At 33.4% G+C, this 21,823-nt stretch overlaps 1 protein-coding gene across 2 annotated transcripts in view; it reads right to left on the bottom strand.

Annotated features, from left to right (window-relative positions):
- The window catches only part of LOC109062492 (transmembrane protein 266-like), a 69,417-nt gene that overhangs the window by 44,469 nt on the left and 3,125 nt on the right, over positions 1-21,823 (bottom strand). Inside the window, exons 2-3 of one of the 2 annotated variants that reach the window (XM_042753737.1) lie at positions 20,217-20,331; positions 390-578 (exon numbers count right to left, since the gene is read on the bottom strand). In XM_042753737.1, the coding sequence (XP_042609671.1) occupies positions 390-578; positions 20,217-20,230 (203 nt within the window). In that variant the 5' untranslated portion in view covers positions 20,231-20,331. The remainder of the gene's footprint in view (positions 1-389; positions 579-20,216; positions 20,332-21,823) is intronic. The other variant, XM_042753738.1, reaches the window with a different exon arrangement.

Raw genomic sequence — 21,823 nt, 5'->3', positions numbered from 1 at the left:
TTTATTTTTAATATATTTTTAATTAATTAAATATATTTTTTTATTTTATTTTTTTCTTTATGGGTGCACTGAAAAACATTGGTGAGAAACTACTAAGTAGTTAAAATAAAAAATAAACAGCAATTAACACAACACAACATTTTGAAGTATAAAATCTGAAAATAGCCTTTTTCTATTGTAACATTTTAATTTTTTGTGTGTGTTCAAAAGGACAAAAAACTGTTCACAAAGAGTCTAAATGTCTTTATTCACTTCTAAGAAGCTCTATTTTTGGATTTGGGTTAGTTACATAGTGCTAAAATCAATGGGAAGTCCCCAATTATGCAATCGCTTAATCGTGTGTGTACGTGTTTCTGTGTGGTATCACCGGTGTACTAGTAGCTTCTTACCCCTCTTGGTTGTCTTCTTCGTCCAGATTTGAAAGTAGCTGGGATCCGGCCAGCGAGAGGTCCAGGGCAGCTAGAGGAAGGTCCCTGTAGGCGAAGCCGACCAGCTGCACTGGAGCCATGCACTGGCCTTCATCCTCCACCTGCTGGGAGATCACCTCCAGGTCCGGCGCTGCCGCCTGCTGAGGGGGCCTGGGGACACACGGGACACACTACTCTATTGTCTTCTTACATGAACTGTCTTAAATAAGATTACCTTAAAAATGACTTGGATTTCCACAAAGACATTACATATTGAACCACTGAGTAAATGAAACAATCTACCGGTATCACTGATGGGAAGTCAACATCAAATGAAATCTGACACTCTGAACTTTAAAATGCATCAGTCCATCGATTAATACCCTCTAACCACCTTCAGAGACCATCTTGATTCAACTAAACAATTTCCAATCAGTGCACTGGGAAGTTCACTAGGATTGTTCATGTAATGCAAGCAGCTGACTTCCACAAACTGCTTCATTCATACTAACCGTCTGTAAGAACTGATTCACTAAAATGATTCACTGATTTATTTGAGGCACATTGTTTGTGATGAGCCATAACATTTGAGCACATTTGTTTGTTTTGGGAATTTAGATTTGAAGTTTATTCTGAACATGTGAAGCAAGAAGTTTACTTGTAAAACTGCTTAATTCACAAGATGCTCCTGAAAGAAAGAATTCACTCATTAAAATGACTCACTGATTCATTTGAGGCACTGTGTAGAAGTTACGTGAGGAATTTTTGATAGCAAAAAATTAGTTAAGCCCAGTAGTTTTCACTGGGAAGTATGACTCATTTTCTTGAATCGGTCTGTTCAGATTTGTTATGTAAATCAAGAATTTTACTCTTGCGAACTGCTTCATTCTCGTGGACTTTATGAAAGAACCAATTCATCAAACGGAGTCACTGATTTATTTGATGCCATGCGTAGAAGTCCTGAATTTTTGGTATTAAAATATTTAGTTAAACGCAGTTTTTTGCATTGGCAAGTTAGACTCCATATGGTGAAGTTTCATGTAAATCAAGCAATTTACTTAAGAGAACTACTTCATTAACATGGACCACCTAATAGAACTGATTCACTAAAATGAGTCACTGATTCACTTGAGGACTTGTGTAGAGGTTTTTGCAGTTTAGGAAGTTAAATATCTAGTTAAGTGCAGTTTGCATTGGGAAGGTAGATTGATTTTAATCAATCAATCAAACTGTTCAGTACATGGTTCAGGTAATTTTTTAATTAAATTAAATGAGTCACTGATTCATTTAGGGCCCTGCATAAAAGTCCATGCAAGACACTGCACATGATTTTTCGTAATGTACTATTTACTTAAGTGTTTAAATGCTGTCATCAAATTGTTTTAGCGCCAAATAATACATATTTAATAGATAGCTTGTCATTTTTTAAATTTTTTATTATTATTATTTTTATTATTATTTTATCCAGTGTTGGGGTAACACATTACAAGTAACGCAAGTTGCGTAATCAGATTACTTTTTTCAAGTAAATAGTAAGGTAACGCATTATTTTTTAATTTTCAATGAAATATCTGAGTTACTGAGTTACGCAAATTACTTTGTTTTCCCATTTATTTGCTCACATCTTTCCTGTACCCCTTTTGAGACAAACTGGGAGTAAGTACAGAGGCACTTCCTTAGCCTGAGGCTTATTAATTTCAATTAGTAATGCAAACACAATTAGTAACTTTCACCAACACTGATTTCATCATCTGGAAATATGTCAAAATATGGAAGCAAAATGAGTTGCATTTCATGTTGACTTCAAACAGCAAACAATAGCAGGCCACATATCAGAAGTGTGCAGCACAAAAACAGAAAATAAGTTGATAAATAAGAGCCCTGGAATTAGCATATGGAAACCCAACCATGTCCGAAGGAGAAAAGACAAAGTGTACAAAAGCAATACACAAGAGGAACTGTATATATGGTACAAAGAAGATGGAAAAAATCACGCCACGGTTAAGAACGCAGGAGAGGTCAGGGATGAGGAGTGTGTTATATTCCAACAATGCATGAATGCATGAGACACAAACACAATGAACGACTTCCTACAAGAGAGCGAACTGAATCACAGATGCCACAGAGACCCAGAATCCCACTATTGAGACGTATTCCCGCAGATTACTGACTGATGCCACTGTGAGACAGACGGGAAGCAGACTGAGGAATCTCAAAAAGTGCAAGGCCGCAGACGTGGAATATGGAAGTGGAAAGGCTACATAAGAAATGCATGAAAGCAGATTAAGTTGAGGCCGGCGTCCCACGTGTCTAGATTGATTCCTAAACCCCCGAATATTCATCATGGTCGCACCATCATGCATTGCGTCCCACAATAATGAGGCATCGGGAGAATTTCAAAGCACAATATAGTGGCAAAACAACTAAGTCCCACAGTTGGATGTCATGGTCGGTTCTGCCCGGTTTTGTCTTTGATTTATTGGATTCAGTGCGCTGATTCTACTCACGTTTTGCAGACTGGGATTGCTATTCTCAATCTAAGCGCAAAAAGGCGATGAATATATACTTCTGCAATGCTCACTCTTCGCCATTTGCTCTTGATTTTGTGGCAACTTACTGAAATAGTTCACCCAAACAAGAGTAAATAATGACAAAATGTTAATTTTTGGTAGAACTACTTCTTTAATTGTAGTGAACAACATGGAGATCATGAAAACTAGCCATCTGTGCAGTAAAGACAAGTAGTCGTACTTCCATAATAAGCAGCAATGAGATAATTGTAATCATAATGTACGCTCATAACGGAAATCAATACTCGCGACCCTGAAGACGGCTTAATCAAGGGCGGAAGAAAGGACGGAACGGAGGCAGAGAGGGGCAGAAACCTGGGTTTTGGCTTCTGTCCCAGGCGTGCCGGATGAGGGGAGATAAATTATGCCAGTACAAAGATAAAAATGAAGGGGAACAAAAAAGGAAGCTTGTAATAGTATAGAGACGGAGAAGAAAAACGAAGCATTGCCACTGCGAATACAGGGTCAACTGAGAGACTACCCTGTACTGTATATGTGTGGATTGACATTGTGAGAAAGTGATTTTCTGATAAGAAGTGTTTCTGTTGGATACTGGCCCATGGCAATCTTTAAAATGTTATTGGCTGTGGACCCAAAAGTACTGTAATTTCTTCAGAAAAGCCTCTTCTGGAATTTTCTGCTCTCCTTTCATCTCTGTGCATTGTGTTTTGAGCAAACAATGCATCAAACATGAATGAATGATGAATAATTGGGTGAATCTGAAGAAATCTGTTTAGGATATGTTATATTTTAACCCAAAATGAAAAGAAAGAAATAATATTTTTTTGAAACATATAAGAATATATATATAAAGAAAATTTATTTTGGGGGGGCATAACAATTTTGCATTGTGACAGTTAATTTTCATGACATATTACTATACTATAATATAAAATGCAAATAAAAATAAAAATCAATATTTACATTTATTGTAATTTTTGTAATTATTATTTTTTTTATTTTTCTATATAATTATTTAGCAAAATGAAGTATTTACAAAATCGTATTAGTATTTTGTATTAGGTAGTAATTATTAGTAGTTTAGAAGTATTTTATTTATTGCTTTAATTTTTTTTACTGTAATTCAGTAATGGAAATGACCATTGCAGGTTTATTATTGTGTATAACTGTTAAAAACATTTTTAATATAAATAAAATAAAACATAAATACTGGAAGAAACAATTAGAAATTTTGCCACGCTTAAAAACTAAATAAAAAGTAAACCTAAATAGTTCAAAAGTAACAAAAATGACATAGAGCACATAAAATAACTAAATATTAAAATAAAATTCCAATTAAAAAACAAAATACAAAAACAAAAGCTTAACATTCATAAATACTTATGCACTATAATACACAAACAATAGGCATAGGATTCACTTTGAAATTGCAAGCATATTTCACAAGAATTACTAAATAAATAATGAATTACTTTCTTTTAAAACACTCCAATAATTTTTTATTTACAACTTCGAAAAATCTTTTTTTACAGTGTAGTATATAACTATAATACTATAAAAATAACACTGCACCATTATGAATAAATGAATGAATGAAATCAAAATTAAAACATCTGAACAAACTATGGTAATGGGAGGAAATATGGTTAATTGCCTTAAATGTAATGTTACAATGCAAAAAAAACAAAAAAACAACAACATACCTTTCTTTATATTTTATTTATTATTTTAACTGAAATTTGCAATAAATGACAGTAGTGTACTGTACATCATCAATCATAGATTTACAGACAACAAAATGCTCCATGACAACAGCAATTCGGTCACACTTTTCCCCAAAATCTCTTTTCACACCCTTCATGCCGACTGGCTGGTAAAGGACAGCCTCAGCATGTGGCGCCCCGTCCTCCCTGATGCTATCTGCACATTTGGCACTGCTTCCCACCGATTGCTAACAGGACTCTAATCAGTCCTGACACGCACAAACTGTTCAGGGCATCAAAATCACATTTCCAAATAACCACATGCAGTACTGATGAGTGTTCGCTATAGCAGCACAATGCTCTCATGGAGTTTCTGTTCGTCACACTGCAGGACAAGCACTAGAGGACACAGACATGAGAGCAAGTTTTGATGTGACTAGAGGGGGTAACAGGAGCCCGAGAGGTGCAAGTTCCCCGGTTACCTGTAAAATCACACCCAAGCACACCTCGGAGTGCCTGATTAGAAATTAAACAAAATCGCTTTATGACATACATTGTATTTATTCATTACTATTCTGTTTATTTAGTAGATGTGCTTATCCAAATTGTTGTCAAATATGAAATGCAAATATGACACTTCAAGTATTTCAATTTATACCGAAAATGACATATCAAAAATGACATTATATAGCCAATCTCCCTCTCTCTCTATATATTTATGCAGCATGAAGAACATTAAACGTCACATTACGTCAGGGTTTCCCAAAACCCTGTGAGTTGTGAACTGATGAAAAGCTACTTAAATGCAAATAAATCAATAAATCAATAAAAATAATTAAAACACTTACTAAAAAACTCTGTTTTGTTTACCTGCATGCCAGTGTAAAGATAACTGTAAAATAGAAGAAAAAATAATAAGTTAAAATTAGGGCTGTCAAAGTTAACGCATTAACGCAAATTCATTTTAACGGCACTAATTTTATTAACACGTGATTAATGCAGCACATATTTTCTGTTTGACCTGTGGCCTAGCCCGCAGTTGGAGAAATGGAGATGCACAGTGTTTTCCAACTTCTAGATTTAGTGACTTTTCAGACCCCCTTTTTTTTCAAATCTAGCAGCTTCTTGGACGAACCTTATTTAGTTTCTGAGGCTGCTGCACGAGCACGAGATCTTACAGCGCACACACACCTCTCTCTCTGCATCAGCTCTGTTCAGCGAGCGGCTGAGAGGAGCAGCGCATTCAGTTAATACAGATATTATGTTGTTTCTCTAATTTTACATGCAAGTGTAGCAAAAATCACAGCACAGCTGTCTTTATCTTATGTGCATTTGATTTCATCAGACGGCGGCTCGATTATAAATCAGGATTTTTGTACAGATTAACATCTAGGAGAGCTGAAGAATAGCTGGTTATGTAGTCTTAATGGGTCGCGTTTCAGTCACTACTTCATATTCATTCTGTTGTCGGAAACAGTCAAAATGTATCAATGAAAACAGTTTTATTGAGAATTTAGCTGCATCAAAATACAGTATGTGGCACAGAGAGGCAGACAAATGTAATAATAGGCTAAACAATAAATGTACATTTTGCATGTTCAGAAGAAGTGAGCTGCCCTGTCCTGTGAAAATGTAAACAGGCTTATGTAATAAATTGCTCAGTGCAAAGAAAGAGAAGTAATGGGAACCTGCTATTTCCATGTTATTTTTTCATGTGTCTCATAGACATGAACAAGTTCTTTGAAAAACATCTATGACCTTTGAAACATGTCTAGTCTTTATGGTTGATCACGAGTTGACAATCATGACAATCATGCGATTAATCACGATTAAATACTTTAATTGACTGACAGCCCCAAAAGTATGTAATCATGTAATCAATAAACAAGTAATCTGATTATAAGCATTTAAAATGTAATACAATCTATTACACATACACAAAAAACGAACATAATCATTTGGAATAATTACGATTTTTTTAATGTTTTTGAACCAGGGCTGCATTTGATTAAAATTACTGTAAAAAGAGTAATATTGTGAAATATTATTACAATTTAAAAGAACAGTTTTTCATTATAATATAAAGGAATAAATGACATTTTAAAATGTATTTAAATAATTTTTTTAAAATTCTAATTCCGTTATTATTGTTTTTACTGTATTTTTATTAATCTGCTTTACATAATCACATTCTAAAAATAAAGTACTTATAATTAAATTATAAAATTATATACCATTCACAGTAAATTATTCGAATTGTATTGATTTGTGCTAATTCTTTCTTCTAATTGAATTCTTTTTACATTTCTCTTTACATTGGTATGCAGGTAAACAAATAAAATACATTACATTTTAGTAAGTTTTTGTTATTTTTATTTATTTTTTATTTTACATTTTTATATCTAAATTCAGTATTATCTTTTCATCAATCCAAAAAACCTGACATAATGTAATGTTTAATTTACTTCATGTTGTTTTTAACAAAGTATGGATCATATATTTTTTCCTATTTCTATTTTTATATCAGTTTAGGGATGGGCGATATGACCAAAATCTTTTATCACGGTATGAGAACTTTTATATCACGATAACGATATGTATCTTGATATAGTTATTTTTTCTTTTAATAAGGTTTTTTTTTGTGATATTTAGATCTTTGATACCATAGAATAGTCCTTCATAATCCTTGTCACCAATGTCGATATCAAACTAATACAAGAAAATAATACCAAAAAAAAACTAAAAAAAAAAAAAAAAAACTCAAGCTCACTGGAGATAAATAAACAGTCAGAGATGAAACAAGAACAAGAAACTAATTACAAGCAATAGGACAAAAAAACTACAATAAATAAGAAGTACAATTAAACATTAAGTTTTCGTGACCACACGCACTGCAACGTGACGTGAGCGCGCGCATGCTTTTATTCACGCGTCTGCCTGCATCCCCGTGTATGTAAAACTGCCGTCATTCAAATTATGAAAAAGTATTGCCGTAAACAACGTAATCTGCAGCACCACGAAATAAACAATAGAGCATAATATGAAATGATAGACTTTTAATTTCGTTCATCCAATATATATCGCCATATCGCCCATCCCTATATCAGTTCAGGTCAAATTCTCACTATTAACTATGACTTTTTGCCTCAATAAACACCTACTTTGCAGCTTATTAATGGTTAAGGTAGTTGTCAAGTTTAGGTATGGGGTAGGATTATTAAAATATGTTTATGCAGAATAAGGCATTAACATGTGCTTTGTAAGTACTAATATATGCTAGCAATATGCATGGTAGTTAATACTGAGAATTGGTCCTTAATATAAAGTGTTGCACACACACACACATACACAAACACACACACACACACACACACACACAAATACACATTTTTAATTTAGAAGGTGTTGTGCTATATGCTCTATAATTATTTTTATTTCCACTGACTAGCTGGCGTCTCACTTTGCCCCCAGTGAGTTTACAGCGCACAGTCATAAATCAGCTGGAGAGAATCAATAGAAATAAATAAGGAAGTAGCCCACAGGGACGAACATTAACCCCCACCTACCAATTTTATGGGTTGCTACGTTTTGCAGCTTTATAGCTTCGATACATCATAAATAAAGGCTGGTTACCAAAAATGTGTATTTACAAAAATACCTCAATAGTGTCTGTCAAATGAAAGGACTTCTAAGCTTGAGGGGACATTATTTTTATTTTTTTATATTAGCATATTACATAATTTTTAGGATTTACGTTCAATAATTGATTATAGCCTAATAAAAATACATATAAATTACAAATAAATCCTTTGCACTATTCCATCCATAGCCTTTTTTCCCTTTTTTAGACTTTCAAAGACATTGCGTTTGGTATTCCAGAAACCCTTAGGTATTAAAATAATAAAAATGTTTTGTTTATGTTAAGAAACTTAAAAAAGGCATATGTTTCTGTTCTGAACACATGGAACATATTGTCGATGTTTTAAGTGGAACTGCTGGTCTCTAGACAGGCGCTTCACAGAGATGCTGTAATCTTCTGTAGTATCTAAATAGCTTGCACCTCACGCTGCGCTCAACCATAGAAATGCACAGACGGCAAAGTGAAATCACCTTCCCTTGAAAAGTGCGGAGCTCGACTGAACATGAACCTCTGTGAATCCGCAAGAGGAGACTATGCAGGCATGCGGAAAAATCCACTGTCAATCCCGGGTTAGGTTAATTAAAGGGATAGTCCACCAAAAATGTACATTTTGTCAGCATTTACTCACCCATGTGTTGTTCCAAACCTGTTTGTATACAAAAGAAGATATTTTGAAGAATGTTTCTGGTCCCCATTGACTTCCCTAGTATTTTTACCATACTATGGAAGTCAGTGACTACCACTAACTGTTTGATTTTCAACATTCTTCAAAATATCTTTTTTTGAGCTCAACAGAAGAAACTCATACAGGTTTGAAATGACTTGAGCGTGAGTAAATCTTGAAAAATTTCCAATTATGGGTGAATTATTCCTTTAATTCACTATTCCTTTAAAAATAATGGTTCTCTTTGAAGCGATTCGGCTCAGTAAAAGTTACTATAAGCATAAAAGCTATGATGTTGATTCTTATTACCATTTTCAATTTTTAATAACTTTATATTTCAAATAACTTCTGATACCAACTATAACAATAACCAACAACTCAAATATCAAATATATTTACAGTTACAAAACCATGAACAACACTAAGCCAGACTATTTTTTTGTACATTTTTGGACGCCAAGACCAATATTCTTGAAATTATTTACTGTTATTCAAAATATTTAATTGTTTTAATTAATATATTATATATTTCAATATGAATTGAATTGTTACATTTTAAAGACTTTTTTATTTTATTTTATTTTATTTTATTTTATTTTATTTTATTTTATTTTACCATGCTGGATCACAACAAGTCCAATGTGCAAACACAAGGTATAAAAATATGACAAAAATTATGATTTTTCATTACTTCTGTTGAAAATTACTATTTATACAGAGGTGTTATTTTGTACTTGTGAATTGAAATTAAGGAATCACTGTGAATATCTCCAGGACATCCATCTAAAGTTTCTCTTTAATATCAAGTTCCTTTGGTACGGATTTAAGTTATGAGATTCTGTGACCTTATAAGACAATAAAATGCTGTTACAGCATGGGATGCACTACAGTCATCATAACACATCCCTTGATGGGCTTCCATACACACTAAACACACTGCAAATCACAGAGGAGATATCATCTCTATGGCTCTGACCTCGAGGTTTGCAGAGGACAATAACAATACGCTTGAAAACTGATTGTATTGCGACTGTGGCCTGCAAACTCTCTGTGATACAGGTGAGAAGTTATTTACTACAAAGTCTACACATAGGCCTTGAAACAAGGTAGTAAAACTGCATATAGGGTACAAAAGGGGTGTCAGGTGATATCCTGGTAACATCTGTTAGACCTTCAGAGCCAGATGCTGCAACCAGCATTCATCCTGCGAGCCATCAGTTTGTGCTAGTCAGCAGGACGTTTTGTCACCAGCTGTGAGAGTCCCATGTCAAAATCAAGTGTTTGCATAGGTCAGCCTTGATGTAATAATGTCTGAAAGATTTACTTCATTCTTCTGCCACAGTCTTATCGTGGAGACTTGTGTGACATTGAACGGTATTTCGAGGTTAAATAACAATGCAGCTTTGTGTATTATGAACCAGATGATGGTGAAAAAAAAAGTGTGTCAGCATATTGTGGGCCCAAAAAAGATTCACTTGGATCAAACCCAAGATGCAAAGCAAGTTATTTTGAAGAATATTTTGATCAGAACAGATGTCTGGTGTTGTAAGTCACAGTGTTTGCATGACCCCTTTTTCTGCAGAGCCATTAAATGCTATACATCAAAGCTATGAGAAATTAAAGCATATGGTGCAGTGCACAAACACGGCAGATTTGGTGTCCCATTACTTGTTTTTAAAGCATTAGTGGCACAAATCCCATGTATTTTTGTTGTGTTATTATAAACAATTAAATGTATTTGATAAACTATTATGTAATCTAAAACTAATATAGAATGAAAAGTAGCTTGGTTTAAACACCAGTTGGTGATTTTTTTGTAACTTGACTTTCTCAACTGTATCCATCAAGGTTATTTAACAATGCCCTAATTTTTACACACTTGTGTTTAACTGATATTCAATTCACTGCAGTAAGAATATATTTTAATACTTTAAATCAACTAATTTTACTTAAAAAAAAACATTTAGAATTTGAAATATATGTAAAACTGTCCCACAGTTTGTGTGCAACTGTTTGCTGTGGAAAAAATGTCAATTTTTTTTAAACTCTAAAAATCTATTCTCAATTACTAGCAAATTTGTATTAACAAATAAATAAGTAAATATATAAAATATATGTAAAATTGTTTCCTGTGTACAACCCTGTTGATTTGCCCCAATTACAAAAATGTAACATGATCTAGTAGTAAAATGAATCTAAATGGTTTCATACACACAGACAAATAATATAATTCTATTTTTCTTTTTAAATTTTGACACAACTCGTGTTCAACCCTGTTACCAAAACATCCAAGTCGTAACATGATCTAAATGGTTTCTTAGACACAGACAAATAATTTAATTCATTTTTTTTTTTTACAATTTGATACAACTCATGTTCAACCCTGTTATCAAAACATCCAAGCAGCAACATGATCTAAATGGTATTTTACACACAGACAAATAATATCATTCTATTTTTTTCCTTTTTATACAAATCATGTTCAACCCTGTTACCAACATTACTTCTAAGAAAAAAATCAACCAAACATGTTTTTCTTTAATTTATTGGAATTCTAATATCATTGGTATTTTGAGCCTTTTCGAGTCTTTCGAGTAACAGCTTAATTAAGGATATATTTTCAACCCTGTTACACTCATGTGTGTTTTCTATATTTATTTAAATAATTAACTGTAATTAAATATATTATATTAACTGTAATTAATTAATTAACTATAATTAATTATATTTTCTAGAAAAAAATTTAAATGAAAACAAATCAGTCTTAAATATATATTTAGATATGCCCCAAATTTCGGTAACAGGGTTGAAAAAAAGGGCAAGTCTCATTCTGAAGATCATGAGTTATATGAATATGACAAAAAGCAGATTGTGTAATTATTACATGGTGAAATCATAAACAGTGACTGTTAGTAAAACTGGATGGTACAATAGTCTTCAAAGAGAACAAGCAGAGACGTCTATGTTGTAAATGTTGAATATCAGAATGAGAAAATGATCAGCTTTTGCACAAAACAACAAGACAGACCTCATTAGACAGAACAGTGGAGGCTAAATGTTAGCTGACCTGTTCCAAGCACAAAGGCATCCTCAGGGTGTGTCAGAGTGCATGTAAGCATGCGTGTGTGAAAACATGAGCACATAAGTATGCATGCATGTGTGCACAATCACTTCCGCATACACACACACACACACACACACCTTGTGTGGTGAATAGAAGGACACATACAAACAATAACAACATGACCAGATGATGATCAAAACACTCAGAACTCTGTCAGAAAATACTGAAGAAAACTCACAACTATAGAATGACACTATGGAACAACATCAGTTAGCCTACTTCACTGCAGCTACATGATATGATACATTTACAGGCTGAATATGGTTATGCTACTTTTGTAATATCCTCTACTGATGAGGATTAAAAAATCAAGTGTTAATGAAGTAGCAATCTTAATATATCCGACTAAATAAATAAATAAGTAAATAAATTCAACAATACAACACCTGGAAGGGTGGCCAAGTTTTAAAATACATGTTATTTTTTAGTCATGCATCAGTCAATCATGTCTTACCAGTAATGTACTGTAATGTAGACATACAGTAAAGGCTTTTCAATGTTGTATCAGATTATTAAATTATTAATTTTAATTACTAAAACACTTAAAATGTATGTAAAACTGTCCCCTCATTTCATGTGACTGTGTAACTGCATGATTTCTCTCATTGCAAAAAAAAAAAAAAATTATATATATGTAACACACACACAATAACTAATATTATTAATTTTAGTAAAAATCATCATATGTGTATTTTTAAACATCCATCTTCAAATATGCATTTTTTAATAACAAAAACATTTAGAATAAAAAATACTGTATATGTTAAACTGTGTCATACAGTATGTGCAACCCTGTTACCATATAACCGTCACTTATTACAAAAATGTAACAAATTGAAAACAAAAGTAGTAACATGATCTGAATCCTTTATGACACTAAGACAAATAATACTATTCCATTTTTTTACATTCTGACAAAAATTGTGTTCAACACTGTTACCAACATTATTAAAAAAATATATACACTACCAGTTTAAAAATGTTTTTAAACAGTAAGATTTTTAATGTTTTTTAAAGAATTCTCTTCAGCTTACAAAGACTGCATTTCCTAAGCAAAAGCAGTAATATTATGAAATAATTTTACTATTTAAAATAACTGCTTTCTATTTGAATATATGCGAAAATGTAATTTATTCCTGTGATCAAAGCTAAATTTTCAGCATCACTATTTCAGCATCACATCATTACTCCAGTCTTCAGTGTCACATGATCCTTCAGATGCTGATTTGCTGTTCAAGAAACATTATTATTGTTATTATTATTATAATAATAATAATAATAATAATAATAATAATAATAAAAATAATAATTATTATTATTATTATTATTATTATTATTATCAATATTAAAAACATCTGAGTAATTTTTTTTCAGGATTCTTTGATGAATAAAAAGATCAAATAAAATGCTTTTGTAACATTATACACTATACCATTCAAAAGCCTGGAGTCGGTTTTTGGAAAAAAGTTATAGAAATTAATACTTTAATTTAGCAAGGATGCTTTAAATTGATCAAAAGTGATGATAAAGACATTTATAATGTCACAAAAGATTTCTATTTCAGATAAATGCTGTTCTTCTGAACTTTCTGTTCATCAAAGCTTTGAAATCACTGGAATAAATGAATTTATATTTATGTATATATATATATATATATATATATATATATATATATATATATATATATATATATATATTTGAATAGAAAACAATTATTTTATATAGTAAAAATATATCATAATTTTACTGTTTTTGCTGTACTTTGGATCAAACAAATGCAGGCTTGGTGAGTAGAAGAGACTTTAAAAAAACAAAAAATCTTACTGTTCAAAAACTTTTGACTGGTAGTGTGTATCAACCAAATATTATTTCTTTAATCTATTGGAATAAAATAAGGACTTTAGTGGAATGTTTGTGCAGGTATTTTAATTTTGCAGGTTTTAGGCCATACTAGTTCGTTTTTAGGGCTCAGAGTACCCCCCCCCCCCAAAAAAAAAACAACAACAACAACAATAACAATATACAGTATATATTTTGACCAATCAAATGCTATATAAACTAAGAATATTTCTCCCACTAACACCACATCCTACTGACTAGCAATAGCAAGTAGCAAATTAAGATTTTTCAGAATTTCAAGATTTTTCAGGCTATGAAACAAAATAAAGATTACTGCTATTTTTAAAAAAACCTGCTTTGAATATTCTCTTATTCCAGCTTTATCTTAGAAAATATGTCAAAACAGTGAAGAAAAAGACTTTCGTCATGTAGATTCTAAAAGCGTTTTCTGTATTGATCAGTGTTGGGGAAAGTTACTTTTAAAAGTAATGCCTTACAATATTACGTTACTTAGTTACTTTTTATGGAAAGTAATGTGTTACATTACTTTTGCGTTACTTTCACGTTACTTTTTAAATATGAGCAGGGCTTGATTGTTTTTAATATAAGAAGTTCTATTTATAGCAATATAAAAGTCCTTTCACACCAAAAAGTGTAATGAATAAACCTCAGGCTGAAGGAAAAGTAAATTCACGTCTGTACAGTAGAACACAGGAGAAGAAGGTTCAACACTCTTCAGCAATAAAAAAAAAAAAACAATGAAGCACAATTGTTAGTTTATCTAAAGTCATTTTTGATTATTAGTATGGTTGAACTGGATCATTAAAGGTCAGCAGCAAAGACACTGTTAATAAAATGGGAACAGATACATTTGTGTTATTTAATATATTTAATTATTGCAGGTTTGCGTCATATTCTGAGTTTGCATTTCACTGTTTTGATTAATTTTGATGAATACTAAATCTGTTTTGATTTTGTTTTTTTTGTGAGTGGGATGAATTAATGCACATTCACATTTAGTCTAGAACTACAGTAACATCATGTTCACACAGCGCACACAACGCCTCCATACTTCCGATTTCTCCCAATATGGGAACAGGTATGGAGACAGATTAGTCTCAAATATAATTCACGCAAAAAACACGATTCACACATGCGTAAACAATTTCACATGCATGAAACCTAATTCACGTACACACAAAAAAAATTCACGTGCGTGAAAAAAAATATATATTCACAAAAAGCAATTCACATAAAATTATATATTCATAAAATACATTTCACAAATGCAAAACACAATTCGTAAATATACAACTGTGCACAAAAACCTTTGAATGTTTAAAATGTACGAGTGTCTGAATGTACAAATCGTCATTTACTACGAATCCACTCGGATTTGTGTGTGTGTGTTTTTGAGACTTTCCTGGCAGAGCTCTCTTCCCACGTGTGTCTGTCTTACTCTTTAGCCAATCAGATGCAAGCTTACCATTCAACCAATCATATCATAAGCCACCGAGAGTGCATTCAGAATCTCCCAGGCAATCGGGGAGACGTCAAGAGAGAAGCCCATAGAAGCCCTGGCGTTACATTTTAAAATACTATACAAAATAATTAATCAGAATACTTACTCCTGCTCACTCACGCCAAAGAACTCCCCTCTCAAGCTAGCCGTCTCTGCAAGATTAACGATGGCAGTTTGCACGCACAGCTACTAGAAGGTTTACATCTGTCAGACAGGTTGCTGACGTCATCAAGCTTAGTTTGAGTCTGCGCGTCAGAAACGGAAGTTCTAAAAATCGCTAAAAATGGGCTTCACTTGTCTCAATTGAGTTCCAATTGGGTCGCTGTGTCCATTTCTTTTACTGTCTATGGGATTACTGATGTAAAAAGGCTTAATTTCCGTTCTAATTAATCCATATTGCGCAAAAGGTGTGCAGAATCATGCTCCTTGAATGCACTCTCAGTGGCTTATGATATGATTGGTTGAATGGTAAGCTCGCATCTGATTGGCTAAAGAGTACGACAGACCCTCGTGGGAAGAGAGCTCTGCCAGGAAAGTCTCAAAAACACACACACACAAATCCGAGTGGATTCGTAGTAAATGACGATTTGTACATTCAGACACTCGTACATTTTAAACATTCAAAGGTTTTTGTGCACAGTTGTATATCTACGAATTGTGTTTTGCATTTGTGAAATGTATTTTATGAATATATAATTTTATTTTGCGCATGTGAATTGCTTTTTGTGAATATATTTTTTTTTCACGCACGTGAATTTTTTTTGTGTGTACGTGAATAAAGTTTCATACATGTGAAATTGTCTACGCATGTGTGAATCGTGTTTTTTGTTTGCGTTTATTTTTTTTGATAATATTCTTCTTTAACAGGAGGATTGTCAGTCAAAAAATGGGAATACAAAGTAACTGGCGTTACTTTTTTGAAAAAGTAACTCAGATATTTTCTTGTAAATTAAAAAGTAATGCGTTACTTTACTAGTAACTTGAAAAAAGTAATCTGATTACGTAACTTGCGTTACTTGTAATGCATTACCCCCAACACTGGTATTGATGCACCTGAACAATTAGCTGTGAAATAACCATCCTTAGATCCTGACGTTGTTGATTTTCCTTGCTTTAAGCATTTGTATATCTATTTCTCACAACACAAGCTCAGCAATACATGCTGCACATGTAAATAATATCCACATGGTGGTTTTGGTTTGATTTAATATAAGGAGTTTTGCGGTATACTTGCAATCTATCCTGTGGTGTGTAATTGAGTCAAATGTATCATGTTATTCTTTGCATCTTACTCCCGTGTCTCAGACTCGCTCTGAATGCACAGTACACAAGTGCAGCTCTGATGAACAAAGACGGCAGCTGAAGTAATCCACTCTGCATTCACTACCAACCTCCCAAACCTCCCTCTCCTCCTCTCCCTGGACACCGAAACCACTGCCATCAGAATACAGGAGCTTCCTGTGAGGGCCACACACCGAGCACTTCTTCATAATCCAATATACAAACTGACACCGGTGCTAGTATTGGTTGTACCTCAGAGCTGATTCTTGATTAACATTCCTTCACCATATTTAATTTGACACGAACAGATACACGGCTGTGAGGAATAGAAGTACAGACCATTCAATCAGCGTTATCTCATTGGTATTCAAAGGTATTTGTATGTAAAGTGTGTTTCAAGCACACATACATTTTAAATAATTTCCACAGACATGTCAACATCATGAACATTAAAGGATTTGGAAGCATTTGTACAGCGGGCTTATGTTTTAAATGCTATGATGCAATGCTATTGTATATTTATCAACATAAACCTTTGCAAATGTTTCTGTAAAGTTATACATAAAAGGGTTTACGTTTTATGTGCTGTTGATACAATGCTTTTTTTGTTGATTGTTTTATTTTAAAACTTTTATTTTTGTGTATGTGTATGTTTTTTTGTTTTTTATGTTTTTTTAAGGTTTTTATGGTGTGTTTTTTGTAAATATATTGTGAATATTATACAATGTGAATCAAAAGATTTGTAAATTATTTTTGTAAAGTTGTACATAAAAGGGTTTATGTTTTAAGCACTGTTGACAGTGCTATTGCATGCTTATCAACAACATTCACTTCAAAGGATTTGTAAACATGTGTATGTTTGAAAAGCTGTACATAAAAGGGTTTACATTTTAGACATTGATATGATACTAATGTACGATTATCAATAAGATCAAATGATTTGTTAACATTTTTACGTCTGTAAAGTTGTACATACATGAAAGTGTTTACGGTTTAGGCACTGTTGATATGATGCTATCGTGCGGTTATCAACATCATGAACATTAAAGGATTTGTAAACATTTGAACGCCGCTAAAGTTACATTTCAGATGCGGTCAAGTTCCTATGCAATATCATGTACATCAGAAGTTTCATAAACATGTACATGTCTCTGTTGTAAGCACTAGTTTACATTTTAGACACAGATAACAGGCTACTATTATAGTTTCAGTGCGTAGATATCTCTATTTTACTTTTTAGATTACTATTTTAGGTTATATATATAGTTACTATGCTAGTATGTGTGCATTTTGTTCACTATATTGTACTGCGTAATTTTCACAAGTCCACAATGGTCTTAGCCTTTCAGAGACTTAGTGATCAACACCAGCCACATGATTATGCAATATACAGAATAGATATATATACCTAACATACTTATTTTTGTTTGCATCAAATTAAATTGGGTCAGGTGGTCTGATTCTTAGCTAGAGAGAATGTAATGCAAAATTTGCATCATGAAGACTTCACCTAAGAAGGTCAAGTCAGCATCTGTGCTGCTGATCCTGGAACAGTTGTGGGCTGGAAGGATGTGGAAAGGGCAAATAGGATCTCGCATTCTCCACATGAGTCTGAGGACATGCTGAGCGCCTGACTGCAGAACAGTGTGTGGCTATAAATGACAATATCACACTCCTCCTGCTGCAGAGCAAACACATGGATCTCGAGTGAGAAGCGCTGTGGCTCCTGCTGCTGAAGATGACGAGTCAATTAAGAACATTCATATGCTGGACAGACCTTGTCAAGAAAGACGTCTTAATGTCTATCTGTAGGTGATGTCATTTTTATCTTTTATTGTTAAATTCTTCCCAGTCCAAATTTAGACACATCTTGTATCCTGACCAGCCCAACACCCTGCAACGGTAACTAATCATTTGTGTGAATCTGGGGGGCGGAGCTATCAGTTTATCTGCCCAATGGCAGATAGGAGTCTGTTTGGGAAACCAATTTGAAAGTATTTTTCCTGTCCTGTTTAATAATATTAGTGGCTTGAAAATTGTCCAACAATCATTGTACCTTTACTTCTGTGGTAAATATGCATTTACAGCATTTACACTACCATTAAAATGTTTGTGGTCGTCAATACTTTTTTTTTTTGAAAGAAATTAATACTTCAGCAATACTTCTTTAATAATTATTTGGCAAGGATGCATTAAATTGATCAGACTTGAATTTTTCCAAGTCTTGCCATTTCAAATAAATGCTGCTTTTTTCTATTCATCAAAGAATCCTGAAAAAATGCATCTTAACATAGTTTCCACAAAAATATTAAGCGGCACAGCTGTTTTTAACATTGATAGTAATGTTCCTCGAGTAGCATATTAGAGTGGTTTCTGAAGGATCATGTGAGACTGAAGACTGAAGTAATGATGCTGAAAATTCAGCTTTGCATCAGAGAAATAAATTCCACTTTAAAATGAATTACAATAGAAAATTTTAATACTGTTTAACATGTTTTTACTGTCTTTTTAATCAAATAAATGGGAAGCATAAGAGAATTCTTAAGAGAAAAGGGATACTCCACCCCAAAATGAAAATTTTGTCATTAATCACTTACCCCATGTCGTTCCAAACCCATAAAAGCTTTGTTCGTCTTCGGAACATAATTTAAGATATTTTGCCGGCGTTTAGTATTGGGATAATAATTTAAGAGTTGTCAAAATACGCCGGCATACTGCTACGCTGATTTGGAGAGACACAGTGGAGAAGAATTGTTGAATAAAGTCATTATTTTTCTTTTCTTCGTGTACAAAAAGTATTCTCATCGCTTCATAATGTTACGGTTGAATCACTGATGGCAGATGGAGTATTCTGACGATGTCTTTCATACTTTCCTGGACCTTGACACTGTTATTTACTTGGCAGTCTATGGGACAGTCACAAGCCTCCCGGTTTTCATCCAAAATATCTTAATTGTGTTCCGAAGATGAACAAAACTTTTACGGGTTTAGAACGACATGGGGCTAAGTGATTAATGGCAAAAATTTAAATTTTGGGGTGGAGTAACCATTTAATGACCACAAACTTCTGAACAGCAGTGTATCTATTTTTGATTAGTATATTTAATATTATGATACACATTAAATCGCCATATTATGATGATTTGCGATTATGATATGATATATACAGCAGTAACCACAATATATAGTGATACCAATTTATTAATACTGAATTTGTGACCTATTTTTGGTAGGACCAATGTTTGAATAACACTATGTAAAAAATGAATTAAACCAAAAACCTCTCAGACAAATGTAACACAAACAAATCTTCACTCCAAAAAGTATTCAAATGAAATAAAAGGGACAGTAATGTCTAAAAAATACATTGCTTAATGCATAGTTAGTGTAGTATAAACACACACACAAACACAATTTAACACACTCTCCTGTGCACGATACACACAGCAGTGTTCTCACACTCCACATCAGGATAAAGCAGGTAGGATGTAGCTTGCACACTCACTGTGGCTGGCTCATGGTGTGGTGCGCAGCAAACGCTGAACGGACGTCCTCTTTCGACTCTCTCAAATGTGAGCTCTAGTTTGTGCTAGACAGAGGCGACTTCACTCATACCAGACCTGAGAAGAAAACCAGATAAAAGTACTCTTTTTAAACAAATTTTTATATAAAGTACTAATTAATATAAAGACGTATTATGTTAAAATTGAAATTTCCCACCATGTGTTTAAGAAAGCACGTACATCTAGTTCAGTCATGACACAGTTATCCTTGTGGAGTGATGAAATTGTCGTTTATGCAATAAAATCAATGAAGGGAGATATTGGATCTGTTATGAAATCAAATACTCGCTTAACTTCACAGTTTTACCAGTGACCTGTGACTTAAATCAAGCGACGAAACTGTTAAAGCTACCATTCAGCAAAGCTACAGTATCTCAAAGCAACAGCCCATAGTGACAAACACAATGTCAAGCCCCAAAAATAACAAAAACCTATTAAAAAGTAGCCAGTAGCAATTGTGCGCTATAATCTATGTTTTTTGATATGTACGAAAGATGATCTTTAAGTTGCTAATCTTGCCCCTTCTGTGAGGTATGAAAGTCACAATGAAACCGAAGTAGCGACAGATCTTTTCTTCTTCCGTATTGTGACCTACATTCGAGTGTAACGGATTATCAAGACTAGGTTGTAGGATGGATGGAGGTAGGATCTGAATGCAAGCTTGCAGTCGATTGTTAGAAAGGTAAAAAAAAGGGGTCCCTCTAATAGGACAAGACATATTCTTGTGGTGAAGGCTGGCCCTTTGAATTCCCAGAATTCATACTGTCCTACATATGGTATGCATGTGTGAGCTGAGTGCATAGTGCTTCATTCACATTTAATAACAACCTCGACTCAAGTATATACAGTATACATATATATATATATAGGTTGTTATATGTACAAATACAGCTATGATTTTCAGCAGGGTAAGGTTGTTATTGTACAAAAGCTCACACAGGGTGCATTACCATTGCATTGTACAAACAGCTTGATTTTCAGCAGGGTAAGCATTACACAAAAGGTACATTTTTTTGTGGAAAGTTGTGATTGGGGTTTGTTTACCACCGGCTTCAATCACTGAAGCGCTGTGATGAAAACTTCATTCACTGAGACCGCCTGACAAACGCTGATGTCTCAAACTCTAGTGGTTTTACAAGAGGTATTACCTCAGGCTGGGGGACGAGGGGAAACTAGTACACAAGACAAATCATATTAAGCCAAAGAAGGCACAGCGTACACCGGACAGTGAGACAGGAAGTCTGAATAGATGGAAGTGGGACAAGGTAGAGGAGAAAGGAAGACGCGAGGGTTCGTTTTAGCATTTTTTTTAAGGTGAAAGTTGCTGTTTGACACTCATATAAATGAAAAAGTAATAAAAGGTAAAAAAATGTATGGAGTGTCTTTTCTTAATAGTGTTAAGAAACATTATTATTCAATTTAATGCTTAACAGATGATTATGTATAGACTATGTGAATATTAAATTTGATAACAAACTTAATTTAAATCATCAGCAGTTAATCACAGGAAGTTTACAAAGTCGAAAGTCTATGCGTTTTCACTAGTAGT

The sequence above is a fragment of the Cyprinus carpio genome, chromosome B25 (assembly GCF_018340385.1).
Source record: "Cyprinus carpio isolate SPL01 chromosome B25, ASM1834038v1, whole genome shotgun sequence".
Taxonomy (NCBI): domain Eukaryota; kingdom Metazoa; phylum Chordata; class Actinopteri; order Cypriniformes; family Cyprinidae; genus Cyprinus; species Cyprinus carpio.
The sequence above is the reverse complement of the archived record's forward strand: the minus strand, read 5'-3'. Positions and strand labels throughout refer to the sequence as shown.